At 34.2% G+C, this 22,088-nt stretch overlaps 1 protein-coding gene across 4 annotated transcripts in view; it reads left to right on the top strand.

Annotated features, from left to right (window-relative positions):
* The window catches only part of ADGB (androglobin), a 73,981-nt gene that overhangs the window by 10,269 nt on the left and 41,624 nt on the right, over positions 1 to 22,088 (top strand). For all 4 annotated transcript variants that reach the window (XM_048936744.1, XM_048936743.1, XM_048936747.1 and 1 more), the window contains 13 exons: positions 1,641 to 1,776; positions 3,366 to 3,458; positions 5,344 to 5,415; positions 6,005 to 6,193; positions 6,677 to 6,816; positions 8,932 to 9,018; positions 10,684 to 10,871; positions 11,999 to 12,127; positions 13,940 to 14,034; positions 15,875 to 16,052; positions 16,998 to 17,088; positions 18,164 to 18,308; positions 21,821 to 21,851. In XM_048936744.1, coding sequence (XP_048792701.1) covers positions 1,641 to 1,776; positions 3,366 to 3,458; positions 5,344 to 5,415; positions 6,005 to 6,193; positions 6,677 to 6,816; positions 8,932 to 9,018; positions 10,684 to 10,871; positions 11,999 to 12,127; positions 13,940 to 14,034; positions 15,875 to 16,052; positions 16,998 to 17,088; positions 18,164 to 18,308; positions 21,821 to 21,851 — 1,574 coding nt within the window. The remainder of the gene's footprint in view (positions 1 to 1,640; positions 1,777 to 3,365; positions 3,459 to 5,343; positions 5,416 to 6,004; positions 6,194 to 6,676; positions 6,817 to 8,931; positions 9,019 to 10,683; positions 10,872 to 11,998; positions 12,128 to 13,939; positions 14,035 to 15,874; positions 16,053 to 16,997; positions 17,089 to 18,163; positions 18,309 to 21,820; positions 21,852 to 22,088) is intronic.

Here is a 22,088-nt window from a genome sequence, read left to right as displayed (position 1 = left end):
TTAGATTCTGTTTGCCACAGGTTATTCATCTACTTAAGCAGAGCTGTCTTTATCTTTTTCTGAGAGATCTGTGTAACAGCACTGAAGAAATGGGCTTTCCTGGTGTTCTTATCAAAGCTTGCTAAGTACTTTGCAAATGGGTTGACCTAAATTCACAGAATTGAGGTGCTTTGACATAGAGATTTTTGATTTTTAGTTAATTACTCAGGTGCCATACAGAAAGCACAAAATTATTTTATGGAAGCCAACGTGGTAGAAATGCCAAAGAGAGGAACAAAGCTCATGTCATGTTTTTTAGAAGTATTGGAAAGATGTTTTGCAATCTTCCCAGCATTCCTGTGGCTGAATCTAAGATCAGGTTTGTCTTTGCAAGAAGAAACACTGCAAAAAATAAACTCAGAAAAGTAACTAGTTTTGTAATTTCTTGGGTGATGTACAAGTAGCTGGGGAAACGTGACTTCACGTTGCTTCTTAGAATCAGGTATGATTATATGAAAGAAATATTTTAAAAAGAGATCCTCAGCTTCCTCTGTTTTTCACACAGAGCTCAGATGGAAAGGAACTGAGATCCAGAGTGGCATGCTCACTTTTTTCTATACTACTCATTACTTTGCACATTTATACTTTGATATTCCACCATGCTCTGAACTGTTGCCTGTCACTGAATATCTAAATTTTTGATTATATTACTGGGGCAGCTGAAACCAAATACTTGATGCAATAGAGATATTGATTATTGATTATAATAGTGGCATTTTTTTCTTTTCTTTCCTCTCTTCATTTTTTTTTTCCATTAGTGAATGTGATATCATCAACAAGATGATAAGTGACATGACTTTCACAGGAGGAGGTTAGGAAAAGAGTATTTTGTTTCTAAATATATAAGCTAATTTATAAATGGAAAATGTGTGTGGAGAGTAAGAAGTAGAAAGAATGATGAACTAATACATTGTGAAAGACCTACATAAAGCATCAATTATTTTTCTGAGTCACAAAACTACTATTATCTAAGGTCAAAGAAGCCCAGGGAGAAGAAGCTGGAGAGAAAATGTTATTTAAATACTGAGTCAAGGTCTTTTCTGCTTCTCCCACTGCCATGCCAGTTAGGAGGTTGGGTGTGCACAAGGAGCTGACAGTGGGCAGAACCAACTGACCACACCTGACCAAAGGGATGTCTTATACCATAAGACATCGTGATCAACAGTAAAACCGGATGGAGTTGGCCAGTGGGGCTGCTCAGGGACTGTCTGGGTTTCATCCTGCTGGTGGCGAGCAACAGCACTGTGCATCATTTCTTGCTCAAGCTGTGAATCCCATAAATTGGGATTTGCATAGAAAAGAAAGGAGAATTGTGGATTGAAGCAGCAGGAAAGAAGGAGGAAATCAGTCAACAGGATTCTCATTTTATGCTTCATCTGTCCCGTTAACTTAAGGCAGGATTCGTCATTTGAAATATTTTAGTTGGTTCACAACCTCTAAAATCAGGCAATTTTATAATCTTGCTTATCTTAGTGACAAAAAGTTACTGCAATTACTAACGCTACATTTTTATTATTTCATTATAGTAAAAAAGTGAATGCTTTGTTTGTTAACAATCTTTGCACAGCAGAATTTTGTTCATGCATCTGGTTGTTTTCCAGTGTACCAATCTACCACGTAGGTGCTTCAAGATTTCCCATTTGGCCGGAATGGAATGAAGCTGACATCAGTGCAGAAAAATGGGATTCTGCAAAAGTTGGAAAAGAGAAAGAAAAGGCTGGGAAAAGTCCTATCTCTGTAAGTTGTGTGACCTGTGTGTTTTTTGTTTTGTTTTGTTTTTTGTACCTTGTCAGTTTTTGTACTTAAAGTTAGGAGAAATAATCTATTAAAATTAATTTTTGCAGGTAATATTTTCAACATTTCTTTTCTATAACTTTAAGAAGTTTCATAACAAAATAAATGAATAAATAAATATGTTGTGCACTGTTCATTTGCTGCATCTTAAAGGAAATGTTAATACTAGTATCACATTAATGGTTTAAAAACTTATAACCCCCCAAATCTATTTCATAGCACAATTAAAGCTGAGGATGTGGGAAGACGGCAAACTGTTGTAACATGCACAATCCTTTCTATGCAGGCTCTTTGGATTCAAAAGCTTGAATGCACCTATCTTAGCAGTGTTTTTATGTGGAAAAACTGCAGGTTGAGGTCTTTCCTATTGCACACCTCAGTTTGTGGACGTACTAAACTGTTTGCAGTTCTGGAGTGTAGAGGATCTGCTGTTACATTGCATAAAGTAAAACATTTAGCAGACACAGAAAATCCTCAGCCCTTCCAGTTCTAGAAAGTCTTTTGAATCTTGTTTGACTATCAGTTGGGCTTGAAAGTGTGGTTACTTCCTTCATATGCTTTATAGAGTTTGTGTTGCGGATTGGTATGTTGAAGGAACTTACACAATGAAGCAAATGAGATATAAATGTGGAAAAATAGTTTGGGAGACTTTTAGTTTAGGTTTTGGTTACCTGTTGTTTTTTTTTTTTTTTTTTTTTTTTCATGACTGTGAGATGTATTTTCAATTGCCTTCCTTTGATCAGTAAGTACTCAAAGCATTGTTTTTCCACCCTAGAAACTCTTTCTCTTAGTTGGCCTGTAAAAGACATGATTTGGCCTATGAAGCGCACAGGAACGTATAGTAAATCTAAATCTATTTAACATTTTTGGCACAAATAGAATGCAGTAACTGTGTAACTGATCAGTTTCTCAGGCAATATGATCAGTATCAGAGGCACATGCTTGTCCTACATTGTGCTCTTAGGTAAACAGGTATCCTGATGCTTTCTGGTTATGCGGAGAGTAAGTATCACTTTGAAATGGAAATCTGAAAAGTATATGATGCCTTCTCTTCAGTGGTTACTTCGTAAATTAACTCATGGGTGTGTAGTTGTAGCTCTCCTCATTTCTATGGCAATTTCAATTGCTTCATGTATAAATGATTGCTTCAGAAATTTACTTTCAGATTTCAACTTTAAAAACTTCAGAAATAGTGACTTAGAAAAAATACTTAGGAATGACATGACAGATAGGCGTCTTGAATAAAACATTTAAACATTTCAGGTGGGGAGGGAGGGGGTTCTCAGTGGTGGGAAAGAGTGGAAACATTCAGTGTAGAACAGTTTGACAGTGCATACCACACTGATTTCTCTGAACAGAATAAGCAGTTTTTGTGCTGAATTGTCAGTATGGACTTTACATTGTTTTAGTCCTGTTATAGATATCATGTGAACAAAAAATTACTTACATCTTGTGGAAAACACCATAGGCTAATTAATTTTTTTTTAAGTTACTTTTTCTTTGTTTTTGTTTTGTGTGTGTTTTTTACATAGCTTGTCTTTGATGATCCTGAAGGAAAAATAGAATTGCCAGCATCCTTAAAAGTACATTCGTGGAAACGACCACAAGAGTTTTCAGCAAATGAGGTAAGAAATAATCAAATCATAATGGAAACAAAGTCTACCCAGCTATGTCACAAGAGCAGAGGAAATTACTTCAAAAGATGGAGGTATTTGTATCCACATGATCATGTGTAGTGGTCCTGACCATGTGTCTGTTGTGCATCCAGGACCTGTTAATCTGCACAGTGGTTAACATGCATGCGCATCCTAGGGTTCACAGCATCTGAAGGGATGTAAAGTTTAATCCCTTTCTTTATAGTGTTGGCTGTAATACATAATGTTTTAAATGATAATTTACAGTGTCTGAGTGCACCAGCACTTCCTGATACAAAACAACATGGTATTGTACCCTTCCATCTCTGCTCTGCTTTTTTCCTCGATGTTCTTTTAAAAAGCACCTGATGAGAGAGATGTCATCTTGTTTTGTGTTCCTGTTTTCTCACTTTTAAACATCAGTGTTATGACAAAACAAGCTTTCTTTGTTCCAGCTAAGACATCTTGAGCAGTAAAATATCTTTTCCTGAAATCATGGATTAACTTAGTGTTAACATAGTACTTCTCACTGTCCCACCTTAAATATTGCATTTCAACTGTATGCATTCAGAATGTGACTACATCTTTGACAGTACTTGTTTGGAAGGTAAACAGAATATTTTAAAATTGTGCAAAGCTTTTCTTCATTTTCATTTTTAAATGAATAGCAAAGAAAACAAGCAGCCTCCAATTTCAAAGGTTGGAGCATTCTCCAGTGCAGTTGTTGATTTTTAGGTTTAAAGCATTTTTTCTTCAAATTAAACGAAGTTTTTAAGCACTGTGATCATCTTTAAACATTTTTAATGTTGTCATTTTTCCTTTTATCAGCTTGTCAGTTTTATTTCTTATTAACTAGACACTAAGCAGCTCCAAGATTCATTTGTAATGGAGGAATGGAAGAAATCAGGGAGGTAACTGACAAGACTGGAAGATTGGATGAGAAGTGCTGCCAACACACATAAACTGAGTAGAGGGATCTAAAAGATAAGGGCAGGAGCACAGAAAGCCATGGAAACATGTCTCTATATTAAAAATAAATTCAAAACTATATTTAGACCACTGTGAAGAAGAGGCTGGCTTTAAGAGCTGATTAAACTTAGGTGGTGGTTATAGTTCAATGTGTTTTGGATCCAGTAGTGATAGTGATGAGGAGTATTGTAAGTTATTAAAAATTAATGTGAATCTGAAGTGATGGAAGGCTATTAAGTGCTATTTAGTGTGATAAACATAGAATCAAGCAGTGATCACCAATAAGTGATGAGAGGCACAGGGATACTTAGTTCAGTAAAATACAACCCTAATATAGTATTTCTAAAATGCTTGCAAGGAGGAAATCGACTGCATACATGAGTATTAGTAATCAAAATTATGTAATACAAATAAAAGTTTGAGTACTTATGGATGGGCTGCTCTGAAAGAAATGATTTGATTTCTACTCTCTACTGTTTTGCCCCTTACAGTATGAAATGTAGACAGACTTTCAGCATTTGATAGGAAATTAAGAAAACAAGCAAACAATCTAAATGAACTTTTGCATCACATTGGAGGTTCAGGGAAATCTTGGAGTATGAAACAATGTTATCATTGATATTTAAGTGCAGAACTGCTAATATTGTGACTAATCTGATGAAATCTCTATATGCTTTTGTTTCTACTTTTAAATCTGATAAGAACAATTAGTAGTTTTAATTCTGAACGTCTGCATTTAAAGACGGTAACACCAAGACAGCTAAAAGACTTCTAAGCCAGTAGCCTTTAGTTTGTGAAAGTCTAATAAAAGCTTGCAAAATATCTGATTTTTTTTATGTCATTACTGTTCAATTTTTTTCTGATAATTTAGCTATAGACTAATTTTAACTAATCTACTTTCTCCTAGACTCCTGTGGTGGTCAAAAATGAGATCTCATGTGACCTTTTTTCAGCAAATGAACATTTATTTTGTAGTGAGGTAGGTGGAAATACAGAAATATTTAGTTTTTATTTGTGTGTTGCTTGTTTATTTCTTTGTCTATCTTTATTTATTCTCATCTCTTTTTAATCTTTGTGGTCAATCAGAATCACCAATTTAGTACAAGTTTGTTGTTGTAAAAAGGTATTCTTATTTTTTCCATATAAACCATTATATTACCAGGCTGGTAATACTTTTGAAGCTATAGCATATTTAGTAGATCTGTATCTTAAAAAGAAATAAAACAGGATCTAAAATTAAATTAATTAAAATTCAATTTGAAATTTTAAAAATTGTTACCATGTGAAAACACATCTTCCCATTGTTCTTTGGCAAGTGACAAGCAGCATTATTTGTTGTGTGCCTGTACTCACTGTAATAAAATTCTTTGTTAAACAAGATTTTCAGAAAAATTTATCTGATTTTTTTTTTTTTTTTTTTTTCAGTAAGCCATTGCTTATGGTTTTGTGTCATTTCTTCATTTAAAGCGGGAGTCATTTTTATTTGCTCATCATTCTAATGTAAATTAATTTAATTAGAAATACATCAACAAAAAAAAATTCTGCTTATATTTTCTATTTGCTTTCAGCTGATGCGATGGATTGTAAGTGAGATTTGTGCTCTCTGGAAAATATCTAATGAAAAGGCCTTATCTATTGGAACATCCATGCTGTTTTGGAGGCCGTGGGAACATATTTATCCCTCCACTAAAACTGCTAAGGGACACATGCCTCTGTACAATAGCTATGGAAAGTACGTAGTGAAATTGTATTGGATGGTGAGTACTTACCTTCAGCCGTGTATAAATTTTATGCATTTAGCAGCATACATTTATACATTAGGAGAAAAATGTATAATTGTTGAAAAGACTTTTGCAGGAGGAGAAATGTCAATTAATTTTTGGTGCGTGTTAATGAAAATTCATTAAACAGTTATTTATTTATTTTTTTACAACTGAGTACTTGATAGAACCAGTGGTTAACTGATAAGGAAAAATTATTTTTTTTGCAAATCGTGTAGAATAGATGCAATTAGAATAGCTGCAATTAGACTAAGCTCAGTAAAACAGACTGTAAAAAGTCTGAGTAGTAATAAAATGCTATGAGACTGTTTCATTACTTCTGTGATATTATATGAAAATCCATAATATAGATCAAATTACAGTAGAATTCAATTTGTGGGAAAACAGAATTCTCTTACATACATGTTCTGTTTCTGGACTACAAGTTCAGTGTTTTTTCTTTTTTCCCCTCCACCATAGGGCTGCTGGAGAAAGATCACTGTGGATGACACTATGCCCTTTAGTGAAGAGGGTAATTTGTTACTGCCAGCTACAACATGTCAAACTGAACTTTGGCCAATGCTGCTGTCTAAAGCTATAATTAAGCTGGCAAATACTAGGTATGTTTTAGTCAACTCTCTCAGGTTGCTTTTTTTTGTGTGTGTGAAATTGTATGGGATTTGGAAAAAAATTAGTACATGTGGGGAATATATTTCACTGAAAGTTTTATAATGAGAAATACATTTCTGAAAGTTGAAATAGTACATCAGTAAAGCGAGGCTCTCTGTGGGAACAGAAGGTACTTTTTTAAATTTTAAAATGTGTGCTTGTGTACTTATGCACAGAAAACTAAAAAAAAAACACCACAAAACAGACAAAAAAACAGGAACAAAACTGGAGTTGTCTCCTTATCTGTTTTAGTTCTTTGCCATTGTTCACAAACCTCTTAACATGTGGGTTTTTTTTTCTGTCAAATGGAAATATTCAAGATATTTTAGTGAAGTAGTGCTTGTGATGTAATATGGGCAGTTAATATATTGCTTATTTGTAAAAAAAAAAAAAAAAAAAAAAAAAAAGCTTTTGATACAACCAGTTACTAGTTGCTCTAGAATTACAAGAAATGACATAATGGAATCTGATCCAAGAGGACTGAAGATGGTAATCTGCAATGTCCTTGATGGTTGTCCTGTTTGGTGAGATGGAAAAGTTGAAGGACTATGGAGGCAGAATATTTGTCCCTCTGGGGTAGGCAAAAAGGTATCTTGTTTTCAAAGGAAGGAAGGAAAGTCTCCTTCATGCAGTTCGAGAGGAGCAGTACTGCATCCTGATGGGCATTCTGGCTCTCCAGCTCACCTTTGAAGGAGAATACATTCACAGTTGAAACAAAATACATAAGCAGAAGAGGGAGAAAAAGGAGGCACTCAAGCTTATTGCTGTAGGAGAGAAAAAATATACTGTGGACAAATGAAGTTGTTTAAAAGTACTTCAGGGTAATTTAAAATTCTAAAAATTATACTTTGTTTTAGCTTAAAAATTGCCCTTTCAAATATTAATAATTTTGAATAGAATAAAGAGGGAAAGCAATGGAGTGGTGTTTTTCAACATGAAGCACTGTATATGTTACAATATTTTATTTTTGGTGGGTTTTTATTAGCAGCGTATTCTGAAGGTCAGGTCTTGCACCTTATTATGCCTAATGTTTTAGATTTATTGAACTAAGTCTCATGGAAGTTTAATCATTTAGTGTACATTCTAGGTTATTTGCTGGATATTTCCTTTGTTTAAGAACTTTTTTTATATATTATTGTTACATACACTTTGAAAGACAAAATGAACTAATCAAACAGTGGAATGCCAAAGAGCTTTTATTTTAACAATAGTAAGCATTATAGATAAAAATGTATTATACAGTAATATAAAAGATGCTTGCAGAATGTTTTGCTAGCATTTATTTAAAAAAAAAAAAAAAAAAAGATGCTTGGCCTGATAGGAAAAAGGCCTTTAAAGTGCAAATTTTCATAGCCCTTCTTTGGATGCTCTCTAAAAGCTTTATGTCCTTTTCACATTGTGGCACATGAACCCACACTCTGCTTGAGGTGAGGCCACACAGCGCAGAGCAGAGAGGACAACTCCTTTCCTCTCTCAATGGCAGCACTGGGCCTCACCTGCCCCAGGGTGCAGTTGGCCCTTTTGGCTACCAGGACTCACTGCTGGCTCATGTTCAACTTGCCTTCAGCCAGAACCCCCAGATCCCTTTCCATGGGTCTGCTTTCCAGCCTCTTGTACTCCACTCTGCGCGTAGATCCATTTGAGAGTTATATGTGTTCTACTGGAAATGCATCCAAATGTTGTATGGAAATCTGGCAGTCAGAGCAGTTGCTCGGGGAAAGGAAGTGTTAGACTTTTATCCCCTGTGGATATGATGGGATTTCAGACCCAGTTCTCCAACACTGCAAAAAGAGACTTTTCTGTGTGTTGGTATAGATGTACTTGCTAACTATGTTGAAATGATGCCATTGTACAGGAGGGAGCACTAATAGAACAGTCTTAATGCAAAGGCACAGGAGCAAATAGAACCTGTAGGCCAGTCACCTGTGGGCTGGAAAATTGCCATTAACTATTTGATTTTAAGCAGTTCCCTTTTCTGATTATGTATGATCTTTCAGTGTAGGCTAAGAGTTTACTATGAATTGATTATAATATAGGTCTATGTAATGTCTGTTTTTGTCTTACAGTTTACGTGAAAATGAGAAAAGAGAGCTGGAGGAATTTACAGTTCTACATGCACTGACTGGGTGGATACCAGAAGTTATTCCTCTCCAGTAAGTTTTTATATTAAACAATTCATATATTTGTTAATTATATAGTTCTATAAAGGATAATGAAAATTAAGCTGAGTCCTAGAAGTCCTTCAGTCTCAGTTTTGGGGACTGTAAGGTTTTAATTCTAGAACTTGCCTTCAAGCAATGCAGTTTTGTTGTGTTTTTATTTGCATGTAATTCAGTTGCTTGTAAACTTATTTATGATTATTATTCTTTCTTAAATGAATTTATTTGGGATTAATAACAAACCCTGTGGTGAAAACAGGGTGAGAGATACCTGTATACAAGATCAAAAAGATATAAAATATGTGCCAGTAATACTGATAGCTTTATACATTAATGTACTATTAAGAGTATACTACTTGAATTTGAATTTGAAAGTAATCCATCTGATGTGATTTCTTTTATTTTAAATTGGAATACTTGCTACACTTTTATTTCCAAAAATAGTATTTCCAACCTATAACAGTATTTTTTTTCCTTGTTTCTTAAGTTTTAAGGCCATTAACATAATGGCATTCTGATTTTTTACAGCTTGATATCACTATATTTTTATCGAATGAATAACTGGGGATGCCTGCTCTAACCATCTAGACATTTTTTTATGCTTTTTTTTTTTTAATTTTGCTGTTTGACAGATACACTCTGAGTATATAGAAATAATAATGTTGGTTTATTTATGTTTAGGTAAAATTGTTTATTTATGACAATATTTCAAAATTAAATAAGTTCAGTCATGCTCAATCTCATCTGTTATTTCAGCACTCATGGGCTATGCTTGCAGCTTAGGTTTTTTTTATGTATTTAGGTTTTTACCTGGTAGTGTGTCTGCATTCCATGGACGTAGAAATCTGACAACCTTGATTTTGCTTCTTTATGTAGTTAATTTTTAAAATAGAAACAATAAGAACAGTATTCATGAATCTGACATGTAAAGCAAACATTAAATTATGCAAAAAGAAAATGTGAATACCATTGAATTTTTGCAGTAGTGATATAAAAATGGGTCTAGCTTGTTGTACAATCAGTTGTTTACTTGTAAAAAGAAAGTTTCCTTCTGTTAGCTTGCATTAAACTTATTTATCATTTCTTCAGTTTTAGATTATTTCTGGAATCATTGTGTTTCTGTGGTGAACTGATGCAGCAGAAACTGCAATGTCCTGTCAAAACCTTGTTGTAGATGGTGGAAACGGTGGAAGAGGTGTAGAACAGCCTGTGTTGAGACAGTTAGGAAAATGTTTTCTGGAAGTACCTTCAAGAAGACATTTTTAATGCACAGAGCCAGAATCAGATAATTATGCAGTGTACTTGCAAAATGCTCTTCAAATTTTCCTGCCACAACTTTTATATGCTAGAAAGCTCGAGGAAAAGATGCCTAATTTACTTGGTTCTGCAAACGCCATCTCTTTCCTTATGGATTTGTCTGTTAACAAAGTGTTGGGCGTTTTGTTGATCATTTTGTCATTGTTGTTTTACTTTTTTTTTTCCCTCTTGGCTGCCACACAAAATCAGGCAAATGTGTTTTATTTACTAAAATCACTCGGTAATTTTTCCAAGAGTCGGACTGCCAGATGTATTATAGTTTTGTCTAAATGAAGATCAGACATTCTTATTCCAAATATCATTAACAGTGATATATATCTATATGTTTATTTTTATTTTAAGGCTTGGATACTTGGATAAAGTCTGGGACCTTCTGAAAATGATTGTGCCAGAATTTAAGTGGACAGATGAGAATACTTCTCAGGCAAATACAAAACCTAAGGAGGCCAAAGTCTCAGTGTTGAAAAATGAAATTTCATCTGTGAACAAACAGCCAGATAAACCTGAGAAAGCAGAGAAATCTGACAAAGGTCTGTAGTTGTAGGTAGTGTTATCTTTGCAGGTTGAGCGTAAATGAAGTTAACATAACCTGTCTTCAAGTTTATATATCTTTATTATGCCACCTGAAAGTCTGTTGGTTTGTTGTTTTGCCAAATGTTTTGCAATGCTGTGAATTCAAAGAAGCTGTGTTTTAACTATGGACCTCACTAGAAGTGGTGTTTCACAGAAGGAATACAATGTTCCTTGCAGAGAGATTATAATTGAAGAGGTTAGTCTCCCCAAAGACAGCTGTTCAGGCCATCCAGAAAATATATATCTCATGATGGGCGTCAGAAAGAGTAATAGCATATAGAGTGTACTGACATCCACATACTAATGTTTGTCTACATTTTTATTTATGGTAACTTTTCTGTTATGCTACTAGGTATTAATTTTCTTCAAGAAATGCCAAATGAAAATACTGATGCTTAGAAATGTATTTGTACCTGTAACATTTATGCTTGAGGCTGAGTTTTCTGATCTTCTGCTTTTGACTTTTAAGTTAGGCATGGATGCAATTTCACTTAATTTTAGTGAAAAATACAAATCGTACTCTGAAATTTCTATTTCTTCCCATTGAAAAAACTACCTTCCTAGCTAGCTTTGAATCCCAAATACTATGTCAAAGGTTTTAGGAATATTTTAAAGAGACCTGGCTGAGATCTCTACTCAGGAGCTCTTGTTATTATTTTGCAGCTCACCCATTAGTGTAGAAGATATTTCAGAGTTAGGAATGGACATGCAGCAAGATGCAGTTGCTGAGAACAGCACTGTCATTCATTCAATGGGCTGGGTAGTAAATTTACAAAGTTTTCTGTGAATATAGTGCTGCCTAAGATTTAGAAATTGTATCAGTAATTGAAATAGCTAAGGATCAGGGAAATGCTATGTTAAGTAAAGCTCTGTAATGTCCATCTTTGAGGCTGCAAACTGTGTTTGGATGCTCTGTTAAACTTTTCAAATTTCTAGAATTAGAGATATATTTTCCCGTAATCTGAGGGGTTTTTTTCCTATAGTCCAAGGTTTTGCCTCTTGCTTCTTCCATGTCATGTTAGAAACATTCCTGGCAGAATCCTCTGAAAGAGAAAATCTATTTCATCTTTATTCTGATTCACAGAAAAAGCAGAGCAGAAGGAAACTGGAAAGAAGAAAAGTAGAGATGGAGAAAAGGAAAAAAACAAGTCAGTGCTTCATGCTTCAGAACCATCAACAGAAGTGCAGTGTTCTCCTCAATCTTTAGCTGAGAGTAAGTGCTATCAAAGCTAAAAATATAAATGTAAAGAAAGAGACTTTGTTTTCTATCTTAACTGGGGGAAGATTAAATATACTTCTTTTAAAATTGTTGATGCAACCTTCACGAGCTGTGATAAAATCTGAAGTCCTTCTAACATATGAATATAACTTATGACATGAAAATATTGCAGAAATATGTATTTGATGCTGAAAGGTAAAGCAAATCTAAACAGAACAATCAGAAGTTCCAGGCAAATCTTGTAAGACCAAGATTTTTTTCTAGTGGAAAACTGTCTTTTTACTAAAAAATGCAAAGCTTATTCTGTAGTAATTTGTTTTCAGTCTCTACTTTAGTCAGTAGATCATAACTGGGAAATGTTCCTTCAACAACTAGGAATGTTCTTTGCTGAACGGCTGGGTGGCCAGAAATATTCATTTGAAATTACTGTGTAACTTCTTAAAGAAAAGTAAATAAAAAATAAATTCCTTAGAGAATTACATTTTGATTACAATTTTTTTTTCAATATTGTTACATTCACAGTACTCTAAAAATTAAGTAAAGTCTTGCTTTGTGCATTCTGACATACTATCAACATATATTTTATCAAGAAGTGGAATTCCCAAAAAAGTATTTAATATGCTGATGTGTTACAGCTTTGAGAAAAAGATGTTGATATCTTCTAAATAAATGGCTTTTTAAAAGTCTGATAAATTGTACTTTCCAGCCACATGCCGACTCTCCTTTTCCATTCTTCTCATTTCCATTTGTTTTTTCTTTGTATGCAAACAGCATTGTGTTATTCCATTTCACACACATAAAGGAACTTATTCCTAAAGCAACTTCCAGTTTGACATTCAATAGGCATACATAAAATTAGGAAATAGTTATCCAACATTTGAAGTGGAACTGAAAGGAGCAAAAATAAAACCTTATGCCAGGTGTCACAGTGCCTACACTAAAATGCTGTCTTTGCATGCTTCCTTAGTTGACTAAGGAAAGACGTGGATAAATTGATATACTTCTTTATGAGATGACCTTCAGGTGGAAGTGCACATCCATATTTATAATGCTATAGGTTTTAGACTTCTAATATTTTTCTTCAGCATTTTTGTACTGGGCTATCAGCCAGTCTTGGTTTCTCTTTATCATTCTGAGGTAATAGTGGCTTCTTTCAGTTATAGATGTAAGAAGATTGTGTGGTTGCCTAGTACAAGAGATGTCTAGGGGTAACAAACTGTATGGGGGACCCCCTCAATTCCTGAAGCACCAGCTATAATTACCTAATTTTCCTATCTCCTTGGCAGATTAAGGGCAGTAACTCCAGCTTTTGACCACTGTTTCTCAAAATGTTACCTCATTCTTCAAACTTGTCAGTAGGAAGTGTTAGAGCTCAGGTTTTCGATCCTTTTGTTGGTAAAATCAGTCTTTTTTGTCACTTTTGAGAGGCCTTTAGCGAGTACTTGCCAATCAGTGTACTTCATGTTAGTATCCAGTATTTTTAAATTTTGAAGAGAAATAAAAGAATATGTACAAGAGCAACTTCTGACCTGTTATATTTTGAAGCTGTAGTTTTTGTTATTCATTTTTATAAAAACTGTAAAATATGTAAGAGCTGTTTGATTAAAATGATGCTGTTGGATTTTTTTCCCATCCATGGCTTCTCTTCCGAAACCATTCTCTTATTTTTACAATAATCTCGTTTTGAGTGAAATAACTGTCAGAAAGAAGAATAATGAAAACAAGGCAGAGAAAGCTGAATAACGGATGGATCACAATGTTTATTTATGATTGAACTTGTTCTGAGACATTTTGTTTTCTCCGTAGGTTCTTCTGTGCCAACCCATCCAGAAATGGCAGTCTATGCTGTTTGTATACCATTACATTTGTCTGAAGAGAAGATTTTTTCCTTAGTTCAGATGGTAATCCTGTACCCTTGGGGAAAATAAGCGTTATATGTTTATTATCAGAATGCTTAATTTTGTGACAGTTGCACTGTAAAAAATAATGATAATAATTAATGTAGTCAAATGGACACCGGGTAGTGATTATCGACTCAGTTTTTTTGCTTAAATCCTCTTAGATTCTGGTCATGTGTTTTCCTGCCATGACCCTGCTTATTTTTCAGTTATACTCCACGTACATCTTAAGAGCTGAAGTCTCTGGACAGCAAGGCATGGAATGAAAAAATGCATCATGATGAGATGCTTCTGAATGGAAAGGGTATTAGTAATCAAAAAAGCAAATGGGGAACAGTGACATGGGGGTTATGTATTTCCTGCCATCTGAGGCCTTTGCTCTCAGACTTGGCTGCAGTTTTTTAGGGTACAGAGATTTCTGGAAAAGACTATTTCATCATGGCAGACCAAATAGGATGAGGTAGAGGAATCTATATGTCTAAAACAGTATTTCAGTAAAGACTGACAGGAAGATGGAAGGTAAGAGTAGATATACAAATGTAGTGGATTTACTGTGGTCCTCCTTTAATAAAGCCCGTTTTCAGGCTTTCTTTGTGGGGCTGAGAAGTGCTTCAACAATGGAAATTACAGTTTAGAAAAAGGAAATAATTGTTGCAGAAATGTTATTGTCTGTAATTGTACCAGAATTTCACTCCAAACATTTTGCTTTTTCCTCTGTGGCTGAGCTTTCTAGTTTATATGCCCTCAATAGTTTGTTTCATTCAACTGTGTCTTCTACTCGGCAACTGACAAGTTTTCCTTTACAGCATCTATCTGGTCTTCTTTCAAATCCTTTTTAATTTCAGATGTTTTTGCTTTCATTTTTAAGTTGTTTGGATGTGTGTGTAGCTAGTCACCACACTCATAATATACCTCTATAAATGCAGAATTATGTTGCCTGAGTACCTTAGAGCGTTTAATGTAATTTTATTTGATCCTCTCCTTTTAAATATCTCTGACAATCACAACCACAGTCTGCTCTGCATTGCTTGTAATTGTGCCACCTGAGGAACACGTGGTAATGAGAAGGAGCAATCAGGAAATTACTGATTTATTTAGCAATTGAAATAAGGTGTATTTTTGAAAACAAAGTAAAGCTATGTAAAACTTGAAACAGAACTTTTTGCAGAGGAAAAAAAAAAAACAAAAAAACTTGTGTACTGAAGCATTGTTATTTTAATGGGAAGAGCACCACTCAATGTCCACATCTATAACTGCTCTTAAGCTCTTTGCTAGGGGCTTCATTTAGAAAGCTCAGCTGTAGTGCCTTCAATGCATTTTGTAAATTAACCAGGAGATAAAACACTTGACTTTAATGGCATATTTGTTCAAATTGATGTTACATTATGAAGACATCACAAATTATCTAAAAGACCTGTCACTTTTAGAATTCTGCTTCTTTATCAATTCAGCATGAAGTAAGGACTTGTTTCAGAAAAGAAAAACTACCTGTGACATGTTTATTTAAAGCAAAATGTTGTCAGTGTACTTTTCTTACTTATGCTTATCTCCACTTGTGCTTTCTGTAGCACCTAAAGGAATACAATTGTACAGAGAAGTTCAAAGATGAGGTGAATCTTTCACAAAAAGTAAACTATATGTAAACACTTCTAAGTAATCAATTATACCTTTTATGCTGAATATCAATCCTAATTGCTTTTGGATAATTCTGTCAGGCAAGCCGTTTTTTCATTTCATTTGTTACCCAAACCACTGGATACTTCTCTGTGCATTCTGTTTGTTCATGAGAGATGATGAAAAAGGAGAGCTATTGCCAATCAGGTTTTATTTCCATGTTTTGTAGACCGATTCTTCAGAGAAGCTGAGACAGTATGGGCTTTCACAAGCATACAGCCATCCCGTCTTGGTTACTAGAACTAGATCCTGCTCCCTGGAAGCCGCAAAGCAACCAGCATTACCAGTTGCTCCCTGGAAGCTTTTCCGTCAGAAAAAAACAACTGTTGCAAAATCTGAACCTCAAGGTTTGTCTATTAAATCAATTTTAAAATACATGTTTGTCATTATAAACATTCTCAAGGACATAGTTATGTTAGCATAATTTATAAAGAACTGTGTTAGGGATTACTTTTTCTCTCTTTTTTTAGATTTATTTTTTGCTATTTTTATAATACTTCACCTTAGATCTGTTATTTCTTTAAATGCTTTGAGAAGTGTCTAATCTGTCTCCAAGAAATTAGTCTTTGGTACTGGAGAAAATGAAGAGGGAATGTTATCAGAGCAATGCAGAAACTCCAACGCAGAGCCATGAAAGCTTCTGAATACCTTTTGTACATTTGAAGTATGAAAGTTGTCCTTCTGCAACTGTTAATAGTTTTAAGGCTAAATCTATTCTGGGACTTATCTGTTCTGCACAATGGAATTAAGTACATAGTATGAGCTAGCTTGAATATGAAGGCTTTACAGGCATGCTAACAAAATAAACTGGCATAAGAAGCAGGAAATCAACAAAGGTAGAATGTCCTGCTTTAGTTCCGAGCTACTTTTATACGTTTACAGGTAGGCTGAACACACTTCTAATACATTGCAAGCTGAGGGTCAGAGTGTTAAGTGCATTATTTTCCTGTGATACATCAGCTAAAACCACCCTGGTCATTCCATTCTATAGACTTTCTATGTCTATATGACGTATTCTTCTATATGGTGAGGTGCTGGAACAGGCTGCCCAGAAAGGTTGTAGATGCCCCATCCCTGCAGGTGTTCAAGGCCAGGCTGGATGGGCCCAACACAAGCCTTTCTATTATTCTATGGTTCTATTCAAGACCATGCCATGGTGCTTGGATATTACTTCCTGAAGTCCTAATAAAATTATTTAGGGGTGAGTAATCACCTATGGAAATCATGTGTCAAGTATTAAATATTTCATGTGAATATATATTTAACAAGGTTGTTTTTTTTTTTTTTCCTAGAACCTGTGTTAGAGAAACCTGAACAGTATGTTGAGATTGCTAGCCTTTTTTTAAATCATAAATTCAGTCCTATCAAAATACCCAAAGATATGTAAGTATTCCATAGTTTTATCAGCAACATTACACTGTTAGTAATTTTTGCTGTAAAAATACATGTGCAATTTTTGTTAAATACAGCTGTAGGTACTCTGAAGAAACTGCATATTTGACAGGTTCTGTCATAGTCTGCATTTCGGTCATAGTGATTGGTTGGGTTGATAATACATCAGTTAGATATTTTTTGAAGAGCAACATATGACCATTGCAGAAATGACTTTGGATTATTATGAAATACTCTGGGAATATTCTTTTGCTGATTCAGATGCTTTTTGCTGGTTAAAATACAGTAAATTAGTTGTTTGTAGGAAAAAAGACGCATAAATATTTTAAGCAGTACGCATAAACGCGTTATTGAAGGAAGGAGAGAGTAAAAATTAAGATGATGTAATATTTGTACGTTAGCATATTTTATTTATTTTCCATATTTAAAGAGTTCCTTTATAATCAATTTACACTATTTACTTGAGGATGATTTATTAGACAGTCTAAGTTTCCATGGCAATCCTCTAATTTAGTCTCTTGTGATTTAATTAAAGGTAGTAACAAAAAATATGTAGCAGGAATTGGCATTTTGTTCAAGTAACATAGCCACCTAGATACGATGAAGGACTTTTATACATAACTGGGGCTGAACTTGTTTTTCTTCTCTTGCTTCTGCTTCTGCCTCCACTGAACCCAGAGGCAGAATTTCCTTTTATTATGGCCAGAGTTGGCCTTATGTTTCAAACTTTTTTGCTCTATCTTTGTATTTGTTTTTCTTTCTACGGGCTTTCATTTCTGGTATTATCATCTGGTTTTCATCAGCTGGCACGGATTTTGTTTTGTTGAAGATTATTGAAGAAGGCAACAGTTCACATCTTACAAACACGTGTATGTGTGTGGTACTAAGCCAGTAACTATAAGGAATATATGCATATATACATTTTGTACTGCCTTATTAAGCTATTGAAATAAAGGAGATACAAGTTATTCTGATAGAATTCTGTTTTAAAAAAAATAGTTATGAAATCTGCGATTTGAAAGCAAATATATGGGTTAAAGCATCTGAGCTTTCTTTTATTATTTAGCTCCTTCACACAGTCTACCATCCAAAAAGGATTTCATTTGATGACCCATCTCCCTTCTGTCACTGAAAGCAATGAAAATGTAGATGACAGTAATATGGAAATGAATCAAAGTGGGAGACGCTCAAATGTGGAAGATTATTCTCAGGTAATCATTTAATTTTCTTTTTTTCTTATTTACTTATTTTTACTTGGCCTAGTTTTATGTTCCTAAAGACAGTGAAAGAAGAAATAGGTAATACTTGATTCTTAAACATAGGTTTTAAAAGACACCTTTGTAAGCTTCCTCACCCACCCTGCCATATTTCAGTAAATTCCCTCTGTTCCAGTTACTAGTTTTATTGATGCATGGGAGATCTTTTGCTAATACTTTTCATTTAAAACTCATTTTTTATTACTAATTCTTTAGATTTTAAAAGTAACATGCTAATACAATAGAATATTTTGATTTCACACTTTAAAATACATTTGATGGGACAGTCTTAGTGAGAATCATGTCTTTTATAAGTGTTTAATTCATGGACTCGTATTTCAATTATGCTATTTCAGCTGCAGTGAAGGATGATATGTGGCAACTTGAAAAATGTAAACTTTGTAAACACATGCCTTAAATCACATCCTTACATGATTCTTCATTGAAAGCCACGTTCCTCCAAAAGTTCACTAGGTAGAGGCAGCACACTCAGCACTGCTTGCCAAGTGCCTCCACAGAGGAAAATGCTGGTTGCTAAGGATTACTAGTTACTCGTCTCCACTGTAGTTTTCCAAGACAGGCAATATGAATCTTACCTAATATCAGTGGGATGTTACTAGAATTACTTTCGGCAGATGTAACCGCTATTTTTTGTTGTTGTCATTTTTGTTCTAAATTGCTTTGTACCTTGTTCTTCACGTATACTACCAAAGTCTGCTTTTAAATAAGCCTCCAACAGAAGGCTCGATGTAGTATTTAAACCTTATGTTCTGAACAAAGGATGCTTTCAAACAAAGACTTTCTGGATAACACACTATTTCATGTATAATACTTTATACAGAAAACTGATTTGCAGCAAAGATAAATAGAGATTTAAATATTCAAACAAACAAAGCTTGATGAATGTAGTTTCATTTGCTCAACATCTACAAACAAATCCAGATTGTCAGTGCCATTATCTCATCAATTTCATACTTAGTGTGGCAAACAGTGGACATAAGAGCATCTGATAGCATTTCTTCCTTTGACTTTTAGAAAACTGAAGGGGAAAAGCTGCCTAGTATGTATAAAAATGTCTTTCAATACAATTAAAAATCTGCATCTAACCAGAAAAACAATTATATTTTGGAAAATATGTGCTCCCAACTTGTGTTTACTGCAGTTATTCCTGTCTGCTTTTATTTCTGTCCCAAGGAGTGCTTTTTACGTTCAATATGATTACAGTATAGAAAATTCTTTAAAAGACTCTATAAAATATGTCCATCCAAAGGGCTACATGAAGGGAAAACAGCCTCAAAATGCTGATCTTTACAAGCTTGTAGAAAAGATGACTCAATTATTTTAAAACTTCTGCAGTCTCTTTCTTGGACAAACTGATAAATATGCATGCAGTAATATTTCTGAAATTTGTTTGAGGTACAGTAACTTGATGTATAGAGTTGCATAATGTGTTTGAAGACCACAGGCATACTGCTGAAGACAGTATTAGGTATCTTCATAGACAAGGAAAACTCAATTATTAATTCTGGTAGAATTTGAAGTAAAAGGAAAATATTTTGCTATATAATTTTGGAGTACTTATTTACATGTTTCCTCTTCAGAATATACTATAATGTAATTTTTATATTTCAGATCTGAAACTCATTTCTTCTTACACTGTTCTGTGCCCATTGTATGTATAGAAAGTGTACATGTGTTTAGATATTATTTATTGGGTATTTATTAGTTAAAAATAAGGCAGTGCTATAGTGAAGGAAAGTTCTTTGCAGTAAGATGTTTTTGGCTACTCTGCATTCTGTGCTCACTTACAAACAATATATGTAATCATATTTCATGTTCTTTTAAAAGAAATGTTTTTAATTATGGCAAATTACAAAAACCGTTACAAAAGCAGCAGGACAAAAAGGTTCTGTAAGTAGTATTATAATTATTGGTTGGGTTACTTCTGTTTCTATAGCTGAACAAACACAGATTTAGTTAATTGTAAAGTAATAGACATCTGTTTGCTAGAGGCATAGAAACAGTTTAGAATATCACCTTGCTTTTCTCCTCTGGTCTTGGAGTTAAGAGCCATTCTGATTGTAGAAAGCTGCTCTGTCAGAGTAGGGCGTGCAACCAAGGAAATTCAAGGATGAGTAAGAAAATATATGAAAGAGAGATAGTGATCAAAAAAAAGAGTGGTAAGAAGACGTGAATATGATTTAGTCTGAGGGCAGTCTGATTCAGAGGTGAAATGTAAGAAGTTAGTTAGAGTAGAAGTTAGAGCAGCTAGTTAACTTGTTCTTGAACCTTGCCTTTGCCTCAGTTTAAATACTATCTGAAAAATGTTGAGGCCATTAATAGCTGTGGTATGTAGGTAGAACTGCATTTGAACTGATGAAAAAAGAAAAAGTTTTTAACTTGCAGAATAATCTTCTTTGTTTCCCATCTTGAATGTTTTAATTAAAAAAAAACTATGGGTATCTCTAGGAGATTTATTATTGGAGGGTTTTCTTTCTCTAGTTTTGAAGCTGAAAATAACAATATGCATATAAATAATTACATATCTGATTAGAAATAGCAAATGCTGAAAGCAACCTTGGTATCCTCAAATAACTAGCTCATTGCCAGTTTGTAGAATTTCATGTTGTATTATACTGAGCATCAATAACTTTGTTTTCATTTTTAAGCAAGAAATTACCATGTTTATGTAGATGCTCAGTGCTGTCAACTTCTGCATTAGCACTTCTGCCATAGACAGAAATGAATGTAGATGAGGATTTTGGGTGGAGGGGAGGTGACAGTGTTTGTTAAGTGGAGAGCTGGAGTGAAAAGATGATTGCAAAATCTGTAACGGACATTCTAGGCTTCACTTTTTTCCTTCGCAAAGGTAAAGTTAGTCCAATTAACCCACTGATAGCTTAGTGCAAAGTGGACTTTCAAGGCAGGCTAACTGGATTTCATCTTCAGTCATGTTAATTCAGCTCCTCTAGCTTTGAAAAGGCAATGGCCAGATTAAAGTTGTTTGCAAACAAGCTATCAAAAATTGCAGATATTTTTTTATTTATGCTGCTGATACAAAACCAAAAATACTGTAGCAATCAAGTATGATGTTTCAATTGGCAGTTGTAGATGCACAACAAGAGATTCTTGTCAGAAGAGACCTTTATAAACTCTCCAAGAATGAGAACAAAATAGAATAGAACCACATCTAGAATGCAATTAATTACTTCTTGGAATAGAACTTGTTGAAGAACAGTAGTGTCAGATAAAGTTTTTAATAGTAGAGGAGTAGGCACGTTGATCATTTTTATCCCATACGTATGTTTCTAGGAAAGGATACCCTTAGCTTTCATTTTCCTTTTCCTTTAGAGATAATGTGCTAGCTCATTTCTTATATCTCAGAAAGGACTAATGCAGAATGGAAATATTTTCTTTAAAAATATGATGCAAAATTAGAATCACTATGTTTTTTCCCCCTCATATAGGAGCAGCATAAAACAGAGAGACGTACTGGAGGTAAATATTTTTGAAATTCATATTCAGATTTCTGCCATTCTCATATTATTTGATTTCACTGTTAATCTTCATTTTAAGAATATAATCAGTCTATGGGTTCTGGTCGTAAACACTTCAAAGAATGGGTGTAACTGCAGATTGGAGTCCTCATATTGGTATTTAAAATTCCCTAACTCCCAGGAATATTTTGAAAAAATTACACTTTTCACATTGGAATGTTATTCTCCAATAAAATAT

The sequence above is a fragment of the Lagopus muta genome, chromosome 2, assembly GCF_023343835.1.
Source record: "Lagopus muta isolate bLagMut1 chromosome 2, bLagMut1 primary, whole genome shotgun sequence".
NCBI lineage: Eukaryota > Metazoa > Chordata > Aves > Galliformes > Phasianidae > Lagopus > Lagopus muta.
Note: the sequence above shows the minus strand (reverse complement) of the source record. Positions and strands in the feature narration are given on the sequence as shown.